Here is a 19,066-nt window from a genome sequence, read left to right as displayed (position 1 = left end):
ACACAATGCAAATGACCAAGAAACTGAGAGGCTCCATCGTTTCATTGTTTTCAAGTGTAAAGAACAGGATGCAAAAGGAGCCAAGTTAATTTCATTTAGAAAAATAGCCCAGGAAAACTACCCAAAAATTTTAATGTTTTATTACAAAAAGGACAATGAATGTTTTTTTCTCCACTTCCCTTGAAAAATTCATGATTGTTTTAAACTGAGTTCAGGCTGGACATGCTCACGCCTGTAATCCCAGCAATGTGGGAGGCCAAGTTGGGTAGGACTGCTTGAGGCAGGAGTTTGAACCAAGCCTGGGCAACACAGTGAGAGACCCTAATCTCTACAAAAAGTTAAAACATTAGCAAGGGGTGGTGGTACACGCTTATAGTTCCAGCTACTAGGGAGGCTGACTTCGAGGATCCTTTGAGCCTAGGACTTCAAGATTCAGAGAATTCTGATCAGGTCACTGCATTCCAGCCTAGGTGACAAAGCAAGACCCTGTCTTAAAAAAAATAAAAATAGCCGGGCGTGATGGCTCACGCCTGTAATCCCAGCACTTTAGGCCGAGGCGGGTGGATCATGAGGTCAGGAGATCGAGACCATCCTGGCTAACACAGTGAAATCCCGTCTCTACCAAAAATACAAAAAAAAATTAGCCGAGCGTGGTGGTGGGCGCCTGTAGTCCCAGCTACTTGGGAGGCTGAGGCAGGAGAATGGTGTGAACCCAGGAGGCGGAGCCTGCAGTGAGCCGAGATTGCGCCACTGCACTCCAGCCTGGGCGACAGAGCGAGACTCCGTCTCAAAAAAAATAAGTAAATAAAAATAAAAATAATTTTTAAAAAAATTTTTTTTTTTTTTTTTTGAGACGGAGTTTCGCTCTGTCGCCCAGGCTGGAGTGCAGTGGCCAGATCTCAGCTCACTACAAGCTCCGCCTCCCGGGTTCACGCCATTCTCCTGCCTCAGCCTCCCAAGTAGCTGGGACCACAGGCGCCCGCCACCTTGCCCGGCTAGTTTTTTTGTACTTTTTAGTAGAGATGGGGTTTCACCATATTAACCAGGATGGTCTCGATCTCCTGACCTCGTGATCCGCCCGTCTCGGCCTCCCAAAGTGCTGGGATTACAGGCTTGAGCCACCGTGCCCGGCCAAAAAATTTTTTTAAAGAGTTCACCTGCATTAAGAGCTTGGGCAGGCCAGGCATGGTGACACAACTGTAATCCCAGCACTTTGGGAGGCCAAGATGAGTGGATCACCTGAGGTCAGGAGTTCGAGACCAGCCTGGCCAACATGGTGAAACTCTGTCTCTACCAAAAATACAAAAAAATTAGCAGGGCATGGTGGTGGGCGCCTATAATCCCAGCTACTCAGGAGGCTGAGGCAGAAGAACTGCTTGAATCTGGGAGGTGGAAGTTGCAGTTAGCCAAGATCACGCCACTGCACTCCAGCCTGGGTGGCAGCGTGAGACTCCATCTCAAAAAAAGAGCTTGGGCAATAAAGGTCACTCAACAACAGAAAAGGCAGTTGAGTAAATCCAAAGACTCAGTAATCTTCCATCTACAAGGTCCTGCCTGGGGACCACGGGTCCAGCCCACTAAAACACTAAACAATATGAGGAATATTCATTCATTTTATTCAACAAAAATATATTGAGAATCTACTGTATGCCAAGTTTGAATATGTATGTATAGCAATATCCAGTTATAAAGAATAAAAGAGGGCCGGGCACAGTGGCTCACACCTGTAATCCCAGCACTTTGGGAGGCCAAGGCGGGTGGATCACCTGAGGTTAGGCGTTCAAGACCAGCCTGGCCAACATGAAGAAACCCCGTCTCTACTAAAAATACAAAATTTAGTTGGGCATGATGGCAGGTGCCTATAATCCCAGCTACTCAGGAGGCTGAGAAATGAGAATCGCTTGAACCCAGGAGGCAGAGGTTGCCATGAACCAAGACCACACCACTGCACTCCAGCTGGGGAATAGAGCGAGACTCTGTCTCAAAAAAAAAAAAATAGAATAACAGAAGAGGCTGGGTGCAGTGGCTCACGCCTGCCTGGCCAACATGGTGAAACTCCGTCTCTATTAAAAATACAAAAACGAGACAAGCATGATGGCACATCACTGTAATCCCAGCTACTCAGGAGGCTGAGGCAGGAGAATCGCTTGAACCCGGGAGGTGGAAGTCGCAGTGAGCTGAGATGGCGTCACTGCACTCCAGCCTGGGCGACAGAGCAAAACTCTGTCTCAATCGATCAATAAATAAAATAACAGAAGAAACGTATTTATTTATAGCTACCAAAGTCTGTGGATTATTTCACATATGTGTGTGTGTACTTGTGTGTATGTGTGTGTGTGTGTGTGTGTGTGTGTGTATCTACAGGGAGAATTTATTTCTATAACTCAATATAGACCTACCTTGTTGAAGTGGCTGGCATAGGCAGAATTTCCCAGGCCAAACACCGCATATCTCATACCCTTCAGGTAACTTTTGCCAAATCGAAAATCACTGGACGCTTCCTCTAACCATTTGCAGAACCACTCTGCACTTTCGGTTGGTCGGCCATCAGTATATGTCGCAACCAGGAACACACAGACATTTTTACTAGTCACCTAACCAAGAAAGTAATTGTTTCAGTAGAATATTCGAGGCATAAATTATCTCAATGAAGAAAAATCCTTTGAAAAAATGCATACTCATCTCTAAGAACAAAGGGCTTGCTGCCTTTTTGGTTTTTTTTTTTTTTGAGACAGAGTCTCGCTTTGTCACACAGGCTAGAGTGCAGTGGCGTGATCTCAGCTCACTGCAACCTCCACCTCCCGAGTTTAAGCAATTCTCATGCCTCAGCCTCCCAAGTAGCTGGGACTACAGGCGTGCACCACCATGGCTAATTTTTCTATTTTCAATAGAGATGAGGTTTCACCATGTTACCCAGGCTGCCCTATATGCCTGAGCTCAAGCGATCCACCAGCCCTGACCTCTCAACTTGCTGGGATTATAGGCAAGAGCCACCATGCCTGGCCTCTATTTTTTTAAAGAAAGTTTTAGTGGAACACAGTCACGCTCATTCATTTACGTATTATCTATGGCTGTTTTGTGCCTCAGTGACAAAACTGAGTAGCTGCCCGGCCCACAAAGGTGAAGATACTTACTACCTGGCCCTTTACATGAAAGTTTGTCAACCCCAACTCCATGTGCTTCTTCGTTTTTTTTTTAGATGGAGATTTGCTTTTGTCACCCAAGTTGGAGGGCAATGGCACAATCTCGGCTCACTGCAACCTCTGCCTCCCAGGTTCAAGCAATTCTCCTGCCTCAGCCTCCCAAGTAGCTGGGATTACAGGCACCCACCACCATGCCCAGCTAATTTTTGTATTTTTAGTAGAGACGTGATTTCACCACGTTAGCCAGGCTGGTCTCGAACTCTTGACCTCAGGCGATCTGCCCACCTCAGTCTCCCAAAGTGCTGGGATTACAGGCGTGAGCCACCACGCCCAGCCTCTAACTGCTTCTCTGACTCTACCTGCATCAGCGTCGCCAGGAGCACTGTTCAAGCTCCACAGTGCGGCTAGGCTAAGTCCTGAGATTCTGCATTTCTGGCAAGTTCACAGGAGATGCTGATGCTGCTGGCTCAGGGGCCACATTTTGAGAACCACTGCTGTAGGGTGAAATCCCCTAACTGGGCATGACTGGAGAAAGGGGAGAAATATTTTTCAGATGAAGAAATTAAATCCTCATAGATATTAAGTAATAGGCCCGGGCACAGTAGCTGATGCCTGTAATCCCAGTACTATGGGAGGCCAAGGCAAATAAATCACCTGATGTCAGGAGTTCGAGACCAGCCTGGCCAACATGGTGAAACCCTGACTTTACTAAAAATATAAAAATTAGCCAGGAGTGGTGGTGGGCACCTATAATTCCAGCTACTCAGGAGGCTGAGGCAGGAGAATCACTTGAACCCTGAAGATGGAGGTTGCAGTGAGCCAAGATCACACCAGTGCACTCCAGCCTGGGCAACAAGAGCGAAACTCCATTAAAAAAAAAAAAAAAGATCTTAACTAATGCACTGAAGTCACACAGCTAATAAGAGACTTCTCTGATTCCAAAACCCATACTCTTTCTGCTCTTGACCTTTTGGTTGGATTGCCCATGGTCTACAAGCATAACACACTGCCATCAATAACAACCCTTCCTTGATTAAGAGATTCAAAACAGGGGTGAGGGCTGTATATATCTATATTATATATCTATAATCCTAGTACTTTGGGAGACTGAGGCCAGGAGTTCGAGACCTGCCTGGGCAACATAGTGAGACCGTATCTCTATAAAAAATCTTTTAAAATTAGCTGGGCATGGCAGCACATGCCTGTAGTCTCAGCTACTTTAGGAAGCTGAGGAAGGAGGATCACTTGAGCCTGGGAGGCTGAAATTGCACCACTGCACTCCAGAGCCTGGGTGAGAGAGTGAGAGCCTGTCTCAATAAAATAAATTTTAAAAAAATAAAAATAGTAGGGGCCAGGCACAGTGGCTCACATCTGTAATCCCAGCACTTTGGGAGGCCGAGGTGGGCAGATCACTTGAGGCCAGGAGTTTGAGACCAGCCTGGCCAACATGGTGAAACCTTATCTCCAGCAAAAAATAAAAATAAATAAATAAATAAATAAAATTAGCTGGGCATGGTGGCGCATGCCTGTAAATCCCAGCTACTTGGGAGGCTGACGCAGGAGAATCACTTGAACCTGGAGGTGGACATTGCACTGAACTCAAATTGCACCATTGCACTCCAGCCTGGGTGACATAGTGAGACTCCATCTCAAAAAAAAAAAAAGAAAACTGTGGGAAGGAGTGAACTTGCAACCACCCAAGCTTTCTCACCTCTAGCCCTGCCCCAGGAGAATTTAACAAACCTGAAGGACAAGCCCCACACGTGAGAATCAGTGAACCTCACCCCACATTCAATGCTCTGATTCACATTGGAATTCAACTAACTGAAATCCCTTAGCATGAAAATTAAATTTACTCTGAAGATTCTAGTTACCTAATTAAATTTATTCTGAAGACTGCAGGTCAGTTAAATTTGAGAGTTCTGATTGAAGAAAAAATAAGACAATTACCAACCTCTTCTATCAGATGATCATCCGGATCATATTCTTTTAGATTAATAATTGCCACAGGCAGATCCAAGGACATAACTGCTTCAGCAAGAACTGTTGCAAATCCCTAATAGGACAAAAAAAAATCAAATGAAGTCTTCAACGAGCCAAATACAGCCCTCATTTACCCCTGTTGGCACAAGAATGTGGCAGTCCTCATGAAAAATGTCTTCAGTGACTGATATGTATCTTCATGAACACAAATTCTATCCTCACCCTTACTATTTTCTTGGGCACTATTACAGAGATCATTCGTGTTGTTCTCATCCGATAAGGGTTTACATAGGACTGAATCTAATTTGGCTTTGGATGATCAATCTGCCTTGCCCTACTAGATTAAACTTATCAGCCAGGCAAGATGGCTCATGCCTGTAATCCCAGCACTTTGGGAGGCTGAGGTGGGAGGATCACTTGAGACCAAGCCTGGGCAGCAAAGTGAGACCTCATCTCTATAAAAAAATTTAAAAATTAGCCAGGTGTGATGGCACATACCTGTAGTCCCAGCTACTCAAGAGGCTGAGACAGGAAGATCCCCTGAGCCCAGGGGTTAGAGGAAACAGTGAGCTATGATCACACCAATGCACTCTAGCCTGGGCCACTGAGATCCTGTCTCATAAAGAAAATAATATATTAAAAAGAATAAACACAGAGAAGTGCAAAAAGAAATAGTGAAGAATGGGCTGGGCATAGTGGCTCACACCTGTAATCCCAGTACTTTGGGAGGCCAAGGCGGGCAGACCACTTGAGGTCAGGAATTCGAGACTAGCCTGAACATGGTAAAACCAGTCTCTACTAAAAATACAAAATTAGCCAGGCATGGTGGCACACACCTGTAATCTCAGCTACTCGGGAGGCTGAGGCAGGAGAATCACTTGAATCCAGGAGGTAGAGGCTGCAGTGAGCCAAGATTGCACTCCAGCCTGGGCAACAAAACTCCATCTCCAAAAAAATAAATAAATAAAATAAAAGAAATAGTGAAGAGTGAAAAGAATGGGAAACATGAAAAGAAGCTGGTTGACAAACAGGAAAAAAGCCCTAGGGAAGAGTTCACAGGGCTGCCAGAACCCCAGAGAAGCTCTGGGCTCTGAGCAGCCACTGCAACAAAAGATGGCATGAATGTCTTTTGTATGCTAATGAGATGACTTATTGGAGTGAGGCCTCAGGTAGCTTCAGGATGGAGGCTGGTTGCCAGAGAAACTGACAAGAGGTTAAACTCAGCACCTCCTACCCCGGCCCCAACAGGGAACACTAGGGAGAGAAGAGGAACTGGAGATTGAGCTTAATCACCAAGGCCAATAATTTAATCAATCGTGCCCATGTAATGGAGCCTCCAAGAAAAACCCCTGAAACAATGGGGATTGTGTTGGTGAACATACCAATGTTCCGGGGAGGAAGACTCAGCCAGAGATGGCCTGGAAGCCCTGCTCAACCCCCACCCCTCCATAGCCGGCCCTGTGCAGCTCTTCCATTCGGCCGTTCCTGAGTTGCATCCTTTATAATAAACTAGTAAACATAAGTCAAGCAACTTCCTGAGGTCTGTGAGTCATCCTACAGAACCTCAGGAGGCAGTGGTGCAGAACCCTAAATTTAAAGCCAGGACTTGTGACTGGTGTCTGAAGTGGGGGCAGTGTTGTGGGCTAATGGTAACTCCCAATAGTAAGCATGAGAACTGATATAGAAAAAGGACAGGTTGGCCGGGCGTGGTGGCTTACATGCTTGTAATCCCAGCACTTTGGGAAGCTGAGGTGGACAGATCACTTGAGATCAGGAGTTCGAGACCAGCCTGACCAACACGGTGAAACCCCGTCTCTACTAAAAATACAAAAATTAGCTGGGCATGGTGGTGGGCACCTGTAATCCCAGCTACTCGGGAGGCTGAGGGAGGAGAATTGCTTGAACCCAGAAGGCGGAGGTTGTGGTGAGCCGAGATCATGCCACTGCACGCCAGCCTGGACAACAGAGCGAGACTCTGTCTCAAAAAAAAAAAAAAAGAAAAAGAAAAAAGGTATTTGGGGGTCAGAAAACACTACTGCAGCAGGCCTCAAGAACTGATATGGTTTGGATATTCGTCCCCTCCAAATATCATAAACATGTAATCTCCAATGTTGGAGGTGAGCTCGAACAGGAGGTGTCTGGGTCATGGGGATGGGTCCCTCATGAGTGGCTTTGTGACCAGTGGAGGGTCTTGACTAGGAGTTGTCCAGGTTCTTCGCAGGTTGAACAAATAATTGAAAAAAATGCACAAGCAAAGCAACAAAAGAACAAAGCAACAAAAACACAGATTTATTGATGGGAAGGTACACTCTACAGAGAGGAAGCAGGCTTGAGCAAGTGGCTCAGGAGGTCCAGTTGTAATGTTCCTTGGGTTTTTATTAAGCTAGAAGAATTTGGTAACACCCCCAGTACCCTTTGGAGGCTTCCAATTGGTTACACCCTGTGTAAATGAAGAATTGGCTCGTGGCCAATCAGAGGTTGAAGTAGAGGTGTGGCTCGTGGCCAATCAGAGGCTGAAGTGGAGTTACACCCTATGCAAATAAAGAATTGGTCCACAGCCAGTCAGAGGCTAAAGCTTTCCTTTCAGTTTAATTCAAGGAAGTCAGCCACAGGTTGGCCTTAGGCTCTCGCTCTCCAGACTCTACTCTCATACCTCAGCTTGCTGCCCTCCCCTTGGTGTGTTGAGTTCTTGCCCTATTAGTTCATAGCTGGCTGTTAAAAAAAAAAGTCTCACATCTCTCCCTACTCTTTCACTCCCTGTCTTACCACGTGGTACCTGTTCCTCCATGGGTGGAAACTTCCTGAAGCTTTATCAGAAGCCAAGTGGATGTTGGCACCATGCTTGTCCAGTCTGCAGAACCATGAACCAAATAAACGTCTTTTCTTTATAAATTACAGTATTAGTCCATTCTTGTATTGCTATAAAAAAATACTTGGTTGGGCATGGGGGCTCATGTCTGTAATCCCAGCACTTTGGGAGGCCGAGGCGGGCAGATCACTTGAGGTCAGGAGTTCAAGACCAGCCTGGGCAACATGGTGGAACCCATCTCTACCAAAAATACAAAAAATTAGCTGGGCATGGTGGCAGGTACCTGTGGTCCAGCTACTTGGGAGGCTGAGGTGGAAGGTTCGCTTGAGCCTGGGAGGCAAAGGTTGCAGTGAGCCGAGATCACGCCACTGTACTCCAGCCTGGGCAACTGAGCGAGACTCCATCTCAAAAAAAAAAAAAAAGAAAAGAAAAAAGAAATACCTGAGACTGGGAAATTTATTAAAAAAAAAAAAAAAAAAGAGGTTTAGGGCCAGGCACGGTGTCTCACGCCTATAATCCTAGCACTTTGGGAGGCCAAGGTGTGTGGATCACAAGGTCAGGATTTCAAGACCATCCTGGCTAACCTGGTGAAATCCCATCTCTAATAAAAACACAAAAAATTAGCCGGGCGAGGTGGCGGGCGCCTATAGTCCCAGCTACCTGGGAGGCCGAAGCAGGAGAATGGTGTGAACCCGGGAGGCGGAGCTTGCAGTGAGCTGAGATCCGGCCACTGCATTCCAGCCTGGGTGACAGAGCGAGACTCCGTCTCAAAAAAAAAAAAAAAGAGAGGTTTAATTGGCTCACAGTTCTGCAGACTGTACAGGAAGTGTAACGGCATCTGCTTCTGAGGAAGCCTCAGGGAGACTCCAATCTTGGTAGAAGGCAAAGGGGGAGCAGGCACATGACATGCCAGGAGCAAGAAAGAGAAGGAGGAGGTGCCACACACTTTTAAACAGCCAGATCTCATGAGAACTCACTCACTGTCGTGAGGACAGTACATGGTAGATGGTGCTAAACCACTCAAGTGAAATCCGCCCCCAAGATCCAAGCACCTGCCACCAGGCCCCACCTCCAACACTGGGAACTACGATTTGACGTAAGATCTGGTGGGGACACAGACCCAAACCATATCAATTACCCAATGCAGGTCCATGCAAATGCAAAACAGACTAACACAAGGATAAGGTGAGATTTGAGCCAAAGCTGAAGGAACTGGGAGAACTATGAGGTTATCCCAGGCGGCAGGAACAGTGAAGCGCAAAGGCCGGAAGGACGCTACTAAGACTGAAAAAAGGGGATCAAGGAGATGGGGTAAGAGAGTTAACAAAGAACCACAAGCATAGGATCTCTGGGCCACTGTGAGGGCTTTGGCATTGACTGTTGAACGAAGGGGTCAGTGCGGGGTTTTAAGCAGAGGGATGATGTGATTTCACCCAAGTTTTCAGTCACTGAGGTTGCTGAGTTGAGAGTATACTGGAGTCAGAAGAGGGCCGAATGGTACTGAATCAGAAAGACTGTCTTAGTCCATTTTGCTATAAAGGAGTACCCGAGACTGGGTAATCTATGTTTTTTCTTTTATTTTTTTTTGAGACAAGGTCTCACTCTGTCGCCCAGGCTGGAGTGCAGTGGCACAGTCATGGCTCACTGCAGTCTTGACCTCCAGGGCTCAAGCAATCCTCCCACCTCAGCCGCCTGAGTAGCTAGGACTACAGGCACACGCCACCATGCCCAGCTAATTTTTGAATTTTTTGTAGAGATAGAGTTTTGTCATGTTGCACAGGCTGGTCTCAAACTCCTGGGCTCAAGTGATCCACCTGCCTTGGCCTCCCAAGGTGCTGGGATTATAGGCGTGAGGCACTGTGCCTAGCCCAATCTGTTTTAAAAAGGTTTATTTAATGCAGAGAACCCCAGTGAGATATTACATAAGATGGCCATTGCCAAGACACATAATCATCAGATTCTCCAAGGTTGAAATGAAAGAAAAAATGTGAAAGGCAGCTAGAGAGAAGAGCCAGGTCAGTTACATAGGGAATCCCATCAGGGTAACAGTGAACCTTTCAGCAGAAACCCTACGATCCAGAAGAGATGGGGGCCTATATTCAGCGTTCTTAAAGAAAAGAAATTTCAGGCAGGGCACGGTGGCTCCCATCTGTAATCCCAGCACTTTGGGGGGCCGATACGGCTGAATCACCTGAGGTCAGGAGTTAGAGACCAGCCTGACCAACGTGATGAAACCTCGTCTCTTCTTTTTTTTTTTTTTTTTGAGACAGAGTCTGGCTCTGTCGCCCAGGCTGGAGTGCAGTGGCCAGATCTCAGCTCACCGCAAGCTCCGCCTCCCGAGCTTACACCATTCTCCTANTTTTTTTTTTTTTTTTTTTTTTTTTTGAGACGGAGTCTGGCTCTGTCGCCCGGGCTGGAGTGCAGTGACCGGATCTCAGCTCACTGCAAGCTCCGCCCCCCGGGTTTACGCCATTCTCCTGCCTCAGCCTCCCGAGTAGCTGGGACTACAGGCGCCCGCCGCCTCGCCCGGCTAGTTTTTTGTATTTTTTAGTAGAGACGGGGTTTCACCGTGTTCGCCAGGATGGTCTCGATCTCCTGACCTCGTGATCCGCCCGTCTCGGCCTCCCAAAGTGCTGGGATTACAGGCTTGAGCCACCGCGCCCGGCCTTGTATTTTTTTTTTAGTAGAGATGGGGTTTCAATGTGTTAGCCAGGATGGTCTCGATCTCCTGACCTCGTGATCCGCCCATCTCGGCCTCCCAAAGTGCTGGGATTACAGGCTTGAGCCACCGCGCCCAGCCAACCTCGTCTCTTCTAAAAATGCAAAAATTAGCCAGACGTGGTGGCGCGCACCTGTAGCCTCAGCTACTCGGGAGGCTGAGGCAGGAGAATCACTTGAACCCGGGAGGCGAAGGTTGCAGTGAGCTGAGATGGCACAACTGCACTCCAGCCTGGGTGACAGAGACTCTGTCTCAAAAAAGCAAACAAGAAATTTCAACCAAGAATTTCATATCCAGCCAAATTAAGCTTCATGAGCAAAGGAGAAACAAGATCCTTTCAGGCAAACAAATGCTATGGGAATTTATTACAACCAGACCTGCATCACAGGAGTCCTTAAGGAAATGCTAAATATGTAAAGGAAAAACTGTTATGGGCCACCATAAAAAGGTTTATTTGTTTCAGAATTCTGATATCTGAAAAAGTTCAAGATTGGACATCTACATCTGGTGAGGGCTCCAGGCTGCTTCTACTCCTGGCAGAGTAGAAGTGAAAGGGAGCTGGCGAGCACAAAGATCACATAGCAAGAGAGGAAACAAAGAGTGAAGGAGAGGTTCCAGGCTCTTCTTATCAACAAGCTCTCTTGGGAACTAAGCAAGCAAGAACATGGCCGGGCGCGGTGGCTCAAGCCTGTAATCCCAGCACTTTGGGAGGCCGAGACGGGCAGATCACAAGGTCGGGAGATCGAGACCATCCTGGCGAACACGGTGAAACCCTGTCTCTACTGAAAAAATACAAAAAACTAGCCGGGCAAGGTGGTGGGCGCCTGTGGTCCCAGCTACTCAGGAGGCTGAGGAAGGAGAATGGCGTAAACCTGGGAGGCGGAGCTTGCAGTGAGCTGAAATCCCGCCCCTGCACTCCAGCCTGGGCGACACTGTCTCAAAAAAGAAAAAAAGAAAACAAGAACTCACTCACCCCCTCCCCCAGGGATTCATCTATTCAGGAGGGACCTGCCCCCAGGACCCAAACACCTCCCATTTTAGGCCGATCACCAACACTAGGGATCAAATTTCAACATGAGTTTTGGGGGAACAAACAACAAATTATAGCAGAAATCAATGGTGAGATGACTGTCCTAATCCAGACAAAATATCATGGCAGTGTCAAAGCTGTCAGAATCAACAACATGGAGTTACTTAGGTTAAAAAATCCCTGACAGCCGGGCGCGGTGGCTCACGCCTGTAATCCCAGCACTTTGGGAGGCCGAGGCGGGTGGATCACAAGGTCAGGAGATCGAGACCATGGTGAAACCCCGTCTCTACTAAAAATAGAAAAAATTAGCCGGGCGCAGAGGCGGACGCCTGTAGTCCCAGCTACTCGGGAGGCTGAGGCAGGAGAATGGCGTGAACCCGGGAGGCGGAGCTTGCAGTGAGCCGAGATTGCGCCACTGCACTCCAGCCTGGGCAACAGAGCAAGACTCCGTCTCAAAAAAAAAAAAAAAAAAAAATCCCTGACAAAGAATTTGCAAACTTAGATTGCTTTTTTTTTTTTTTTTTTTTTTTTGAGTTTTTGAGACAAGGTTTCACTCTGTCCCCCAGACAGGAGTGCAGTGGCACGATCTTGGCTCACTGCAACCTCCGCCTCCTGGGTTCAAGTGATTCTCCTGCCTTAGCTTCAAAAGCAGGAGAAAGAGCAGCAGCAAAAAAACTTAGCAAATATATCCGGAAGAGAAAAAGAAATTCAAGTAGCAACATTCTTAAATTTGGACAAGATACTACAAAAACTGAACAAAAAGCAAAAAAGTATTTTTGCAAATAAAAATATAATAGCTGAAATAAAACATTTAAAAGAAGGTTTAGAATGCAAATCCGAGGCCGGGCACAGTGGCTCACGCCTATGATCCCAGCCCTTTGGGAGGCGGGCAGATCAGGTCAGGAGATCGAGACCATCCTGACTAACACGGTGAAACCCCATCTCCACTAAATATACAAAAAATTAGTTGGGCGTGGTGGCAGGTGCCTGTAGTCCAAACTACTCTGCAGGCTGAGGCAGGAGAATGGCGTGAACCGGGAGGCAGAGGTTGCAGTGAGCCGAGATCATTCGCCTGCACTCCAGCCTGGAGAATGGAAATCCGAGAACCCAGGATAAAAAAAACAAAGTTACAGCCAGGTACAGTGGCTAATGCCTGTAATCACAGCACTTTCAGAGGCTGAGGCAGGCAAACTAACTGAGGTTAGGAGTTCGGGACCAGCCTGGCCAACATGATGAAACCCCCACTCTACTAAAAACACAAACAATTAGCCAGGAGTGGTGGCAGGTGCCTATAATCCCAGCTACTTGGGAGGCTGAGGCAGGAGAATCGCTTGAACCCAGGAGGCGGAGGTTGCAGTGAACTGAGATGGCGCCACTGCACTCCAGCCTGGGCAACAAGTGAGAAACTCCGTCTCAAAAAAAAAGAACAAAGAATAAAAGGTTTGTCTGGGCATGGTGGCTCACGCCTGTGATCCCAGCACTTTGGGAGGCCAAAGCGGGCAGACTAGGAGGTCAGGAGATTGAGACCATCCTGGCTAACACGGTGAAACCCCGTCCCACTAAAAATACAAAAAATTAGCTGGGCGTGGTGGCGGGTGCCTATAGTCCCAGCTACTCAGGAGGCTGAGGCAGGAGAATGGCATGAACCCGGGAGGCAGAGCTTGCAGCGAGCCAAGATCACGCCACTGCACTCCAGCCTGGCAACAGAGCGAGACTCTATCTCAAAAAAAAAAAAAAATCAATAAAAAATAAATACATAAAATAAAAATAAATTCAGATGGCGCAGCTTTAAGATGGAAGATGGCTATCTACCCCAAAATCAACTATGATATGGACAGCAACATCAAGCCACTGAAACTTGAGGGCTGTTTGTATAAACTAATTAATATAAGGAGTCAATAAGTTTTGTGTAATGTTGATAAGTCTAGAAACACAGCATAAGCATCAGAGGAACTAAAAATAGAAATAGTTAAAAGGTTTCTGGAGAGTACATTTCATTATGAACTTTCTGTACACCTGGATTTGTTACCATCTGCAAGTATTCATTTGATCGTTTTGATCTTTTTTTAAAAAAGGTAAAAACATGCATAAAGAGGCTCTGAATAAGGTTTTTCATGAGTAACATAAAAAGGACTTTGCTTTGGCTGCTCAGACACCCTTTTGCTTTTTTTCACATTGCCCACCTCCATTGCTTAAGGTTTAACTTAACAAGTGACCTTGGACTGTAAAATGAAGCAAAGTATCTGCACTGAAGTAGTGAAAACCTAAGTACTATTCTGCACAACTTCCACAAGAGGGCAGCAGAACCTTCTGAAGTAGTCTACAAAAATAACAGACCTTGATTTTTCTTTTTTTTTTTTTTTTTTGGAGACGGAGTCTCGCTCTGTACCCCAGGCTAGAGTGCAGTGGCCGGATCTCAGCTCACTGCAAGCTCCGCCTCCCGGGTTCACGCCATTCTCCAGCCTCAGCCTCCCGAGTAGCTGGGACTACAGACGCCCGCCACCTCGCCCGGCTAGTTTTTTGTATTTCTTAGTAGAGACAGGGTTTCACCATGTTAGCCAGGATGGTCTCGATCTCCTGACCTCGTGATCCACCCGTCTCGGCCTCCCAAAGTGCTGGGATTACAGGCTTGAGCCACCGCGCCCGGCCGATTTTTCCTTTAATTTATTTTCATGCTAGCCTTCCTTAAAATCTTTTCCTAGAAAGCACTAACTAGCTGTCACCTGGCTAGGCTCGGTGGCTCATGCCTATAATCTCAGCCCTTTGAGGGCCAAGGTGGGCGAATATCTTGAAGCCAGGAATTCAAGACCAGCCTGAACAAGATTGCAAGACCTTGTCTCTACAAAAAAAATAAATAAATTTTTTGGCTGGGAGCAGTGCCTCACGCCTGTAATCTCAGCACTTTAGGAGGCTGAGGCGGGTAGATCACCTGAGATCAGGAGTTCGACAGCAGCCTGGCCAATATGGTGAAACCTTGTCTCTACTAAAAATATAAAAATTAACCAGGCATGATGGCAGGCACCTGTAATCCCAGCTACTCAGGAGACTGAGGCAGGAGAATTGCTCGAACCCAGGAAGCGGAGGCTGTAGTGAGCCGAGATCACACCACTGCACTCCAGGCTGGAGGACAGAGGGAGAAACCACCTCAAAAATAAAATAAAATAAAATAAAAATTGTTTTTAAATAGCTGTGACATTGTAACACAGAAACAGGTAGCATCTAGATATAATTAGAGAATGGGGCCAGGCACAGTGGCTCATGACTATAATCCCAACACTTTGGGAGGCCAAGGCGGGCAGACTACTTGAGGCCAAGAGTTTAAGACCAGCCTGGGAAACATGGCAAAACCCCATCTCTACAAAAAATACAAAAATTAGCTGGGTATGGTGGCATGCACCTATAGTCCCAGATACTCAGGAAGCTGAGGTGGGACGATGCCTTGAGCCCAAGAGGCAGAGGTTGCAGTGAGCCAAGATGGCACAACTGCACTCCAGCCTGGGCAACAGAGCGAGACCCTGTCTCCAAAAAAAAAAAAAAAGCAAAAAGGAGAAATCAAAGTACATACCAGATAATCTCACTCAATCCTCACAGTGACCCTGAGATAACCATACTATTATCATCTGTAATTTATCATTTCACAGATAAGCAACTGAAGCTTAGATGGCAACACAGCCAGATCCTGTTCTCCCCTAAAACAAGAGAGAGAATGGGAAGCATCTTTCAACTAGATATCTGCTGTATCTACTTTAGTGTCTACCTTTAACACTTTTAGCACTATTCGAAATCAAAACAAGTTTCATTACATAGATGTGTGATGTGAGGCCAGGTGCAGTGGCTCACGTCTGTAATCTCAGCACTTTGGGAGGCCAAGGCAGGCGGATCAACTGAGCCCAGGAGTTTGAGACCAGCCTAGCCAACATGGTGAAACCCCCATCTCTATTAAAATACAAAAATTAGCCAGGCGTGGTAGCGGGCACCTATAATACCAGCTAATCAGGAGGCTGAGGCAGGAGAATCGCTTGAGGTGGAGGTGGAGGTTGCAATGAGCCGAGATCGTGCCACTGCACTTCAGCCTGGGGGACAGAGATAGACTCTGTCTCGAAAAAAAAAATAATAAATAAACATAGATGTGTGATGTGAAAGTCAGGACCATATTGGAACTATTGGTGCCATCCTTTTTTCCCTATTCCCTACTTCCATACCCATGGGCATCAATAATGGACTCACAACTTTCTCTATCCTGCTGAGGCAGAAGCAAGCTTCAGAACAAAGACCCCTCAAGACAGTGACTACCAGACACCACCAATCAGCTCTAATGGGGCACAGGAGAGGAAACCCACCTACCATTGCAGAAAGGAAAAACATTTGAGGGCAAAAGGTTGGGAGAAAGAATAAAGAAGGTTAGATGACCAATTCAGTTCACAGCTAAAGGACAGTTCACTGCTAAAGGGATTTTCTTAAAATGTCAGGAAACCAAAGGAAAAGCATCATATAAAGTTTTTACCTTTGCTGTACCAGTCTGAGAACCATAAAAAATCTTCACTCCAGACACAAAGATGTCTTTCTCTTGAAGGGAGACATAACCATTTGTCATCAAATCCTGAGGTGCTCTTGGAACAGATTTTTCCTGTAAGCTCCTGTCCTGAAAGACAAATAATTACACAAAATCCATCAAGTCTAAATCATTTCCCAACTTCAGCAGGGATGAAAATTAGCACAGATACTGAGACATTTTATTTTTCTCTTAATCTGACACACTAAATTTTTCTCTTAATCTTTCTGGTTGTATTCCTCAAATATTAGCCCCCTTGGTATAATAAGGTCCTTTAATAGGCAGGACCCACATTTTTAAGGCTCATGATTTCCATTCCCTCCAAGAAAAAACTTTACATACTCTTATCCTATAAAGTATTTTAGTAGAATAATAGTAGGAACTTATTTTCTGATCCTTAATGAATGGAAAGGCAAGAGAGGACTAGTGACCCTTAAAGGTATAAAACAAATTTGTTTTTCATATAAAAGGTTCATTTTTCATTACAAAAAATCTTCCTGTATCTCAAAAATGAGACACAGAAAAAGTAAATAACTTAATCCAAGATAACTTAGTCTCCAAAAACTTAGAGAAGAAATTTATTTTAGGCATTTCATTAAAATATCTAAAGACCAAACCACAAAAGTAATTAAAGGTTCCTTTTAGTGTTTAAATCCTCTATAAAATCTGATGCCTAAATATTAAAAAAAAAAATAACTCCACTTACCTGCATCTTGATGACAATCTGGAGACAAATCCAAAGGCTAATGCTAACAGCAAAGCCCAGATAAATGTAAAACCTGTTTATCCATAATGATATTAAAGGTGAGGAGAGGTCCCATGTATCCACAGAAGGATCTAAATTTAAAATGACACACACAGGTAATTTCATTTAAAGCTATATATACAAAGATATCCATCCCGATTTTAAGAAGAAAATAAAACCAACCTTACATTCAACAACTCAGCTAAGAAATCTAATTTAAAAATCAACTGTTGGCCGGGCGCGGTGGCTCATGCCTGTAATCCTAGCACTTTGGGTGGCTGAGGCGGGCAGATCACCTAAGGTCAGGAGTTCCAGACCAACCTGGTCAACATGGTGAAATCCCAGCCCCTACTAAAAATACAAAAATTAGCCTGGTGTGGTGGCGCGCGCCTGTAATCCCAGCTACGCGGGAGGCTGAGGCAGGAGAACTGCTTGAACCCGTGAGGCAGAGGTTGCAGTGAGCTGACATCGCGCCACCGCACTCCAGCCTAGGCGACAGACAAAGGCTCCATCTCGGGGGGGGAAAAATCAACTGTAATAAAAATAACACACTATGTAGTAACGTGATAAAATTATCATACTGTTAATACTAACTCAAAGATAAAACAATATAAAATTGTATCTTCACTTCGAAATGAGCATTTAGAAGCAAGAGTAGGGAACATAAAGTAAAAATACTTCATGTGAAATTGGGTTAATTTTGTTTTGTTGTGCTTGCTCCATAAAAAAAAGCTAAAGTAGTAACAGTACTCTTTTTACTAATTGTACTTTCAAAGGCTCACGGTTAAACTTGTAAAAGATTCTCAAGTAACTGACCGTACGCCTCATTTTTTTTTTTTTTTTTTTTTTTTGAGAGAGATATGCAGGGACCTGGCCTCAAACGTTCAACCTAGGAGCAATTTCAAAAGTCGAAGCCTGAAATTTAGGCTTTACAGGTGCAAAAGTCCTAATACACGTGGGTAAAGTGGGAGGAGTACTTTTCTGTTTTCATTGAGGGTTGGAAACGTAGTTTCCTTCTAAACTAACCCCCTAGCCTCAAAAGGCAAAAGCCAGGTCAAAACCAGGGATCAGTCTTCCTTGCTCTCAGCGGCGGCTATCCGGTGCTGTCAAGTCCAACAGTCTCCGAAGGAAGGGCACCGAGGACGCCACTCCGCCTGGAGAGGGTCTCAGTAAAACGTTTACCTCTCCTGCCGCCCCAGGGTCCTTGCCCGCCGGGTGCCCTTACCCATCCTCCTCAGAGCCGACAGGAGACTAGGATCTCGGACCTGGATAACCCGATGGTTCGCATTGGTACCGCGAGACGCACCGAGCTACCTCGCAGCGTTAGCGGCGAGCCGGGTGCCTGAGGAGCTGGGGGCAGCCATGACACTGGCGGGCCGGTCCTGATTGGCTCAGAGGGCGAAGAGGTGGGCCCAGAGCAAAGCCCAGAGCTCTGGGAAAGGAAGCCAGTGTCCGGTGCGCTCTCGGCCCTGCTCCGATTGGCTCAGAGGGGAAAGAGGGCGTACCCAGAAATAAGCACCACCCAGAGTTGCGGGCGATGATGCCGGAGCGCTTCCGCCTCCGTTTGGATTGGCTCAGACTGGGAAAAGGTGGGTCCAGAGAGAAATGATTGGCATGGGAAAATAAAGAGGGGAAAGGAGTGGGAAGGGAGGGAAACGCCGTGTGGACCTGTTTGGATTTCGGTTGGAATAAACTGACTGCAGAAAGGCATTATTTTTGGGAAACCCCAGGATGGACTCGCTATTAGATGATATTAAGGAATTGTAGTTAATCTCGTCGCGTGTATCTGTTAAGGGCTATAGGCTGAAGTATTTAACGCTGAAACCATATGATGGTTTCTTTAAAGTACCCCCAACCGGCCGGGCGCGGTGACTCAAAGCTGTAATCCCAGCACTTTGGGAGGCCGAAGCGGGAGTATCGCTTGAGCCCAGGAGTTCGAGACCAGCCTGAGCAACATAGTGAGACCTCATCTGTACAAATTTTTTTTAATTATTTATTTAATTAAATCAGCTTGGCGTGGCCGCTCACACCTGTAGTCCCAGCTACTTGGGAAGCTAACGCTGGAAGATCGCTCGAGCCCAGGAG

At 46.3% G+C, this 19,066-nt stretch overlaps 1 protein-coding gene across 1 annotated transcript in view; it reads right to left on the bottom strand.

Annotated features, from left to right (window-relative positions):
- LOC112620166 (S-adenosyl-L-methionine-dependent tRNA 4-demethylwyosine synthase) overlaps nt 1-18,384 on the bottom strand; it is a 254,738-nt gene extending 236,354 nt beyond the window's left edge. Inside the window, exons 1-5 of the mRNA XM_025378411.1 lie at nt 18,207-18,384; nt 16,943-17,073; nt 16,189-16,326; nt 5,098-5,199; nt 2,400-2,594 (exon numbers count right to left, since the gene is read on the bottom strand). Of these exons, the coding sequence (XP_025234196.1) occupies nt 2,400-2,594; nt 5,098-5,199; nt 16,189-16,326; nt 16,943-17,073; nt 18,207-18,210 (570 nt within the window). The 5' untranslated portion in view covers nt 18,211-18,384. The remainder of the gene's footprint in view (nt 1-2,399; nt 2,595-5,097; nt 5,200-16,188; nt 16,327-16,942; nt 17,074-18,206) is intronic.
- Nucleotides 18,385-19,066: the final 682 nt, after the last annotated feature.

The sequence above is a fragment of the Theropithecus gelada genome, chromosome 3 (assembly GCF_003255815.1).
Source record: "Theropithecus gelada isolate Dixy chromosome 3, Tgel_1.0, whole genome shotgun sequence".
Classification (NCBI taxonomy): Eukaryota; Metazoa; Chordata; class Mammalia; order Primates; family Cercopithecidae; genus Theropithecus; species Theropithecus gelada.
The sequence above is the reverse complement of the archived record's forward strand: the minus strand, read 5'-3'. Positions and strand labels throughout refer to the sequence as shown.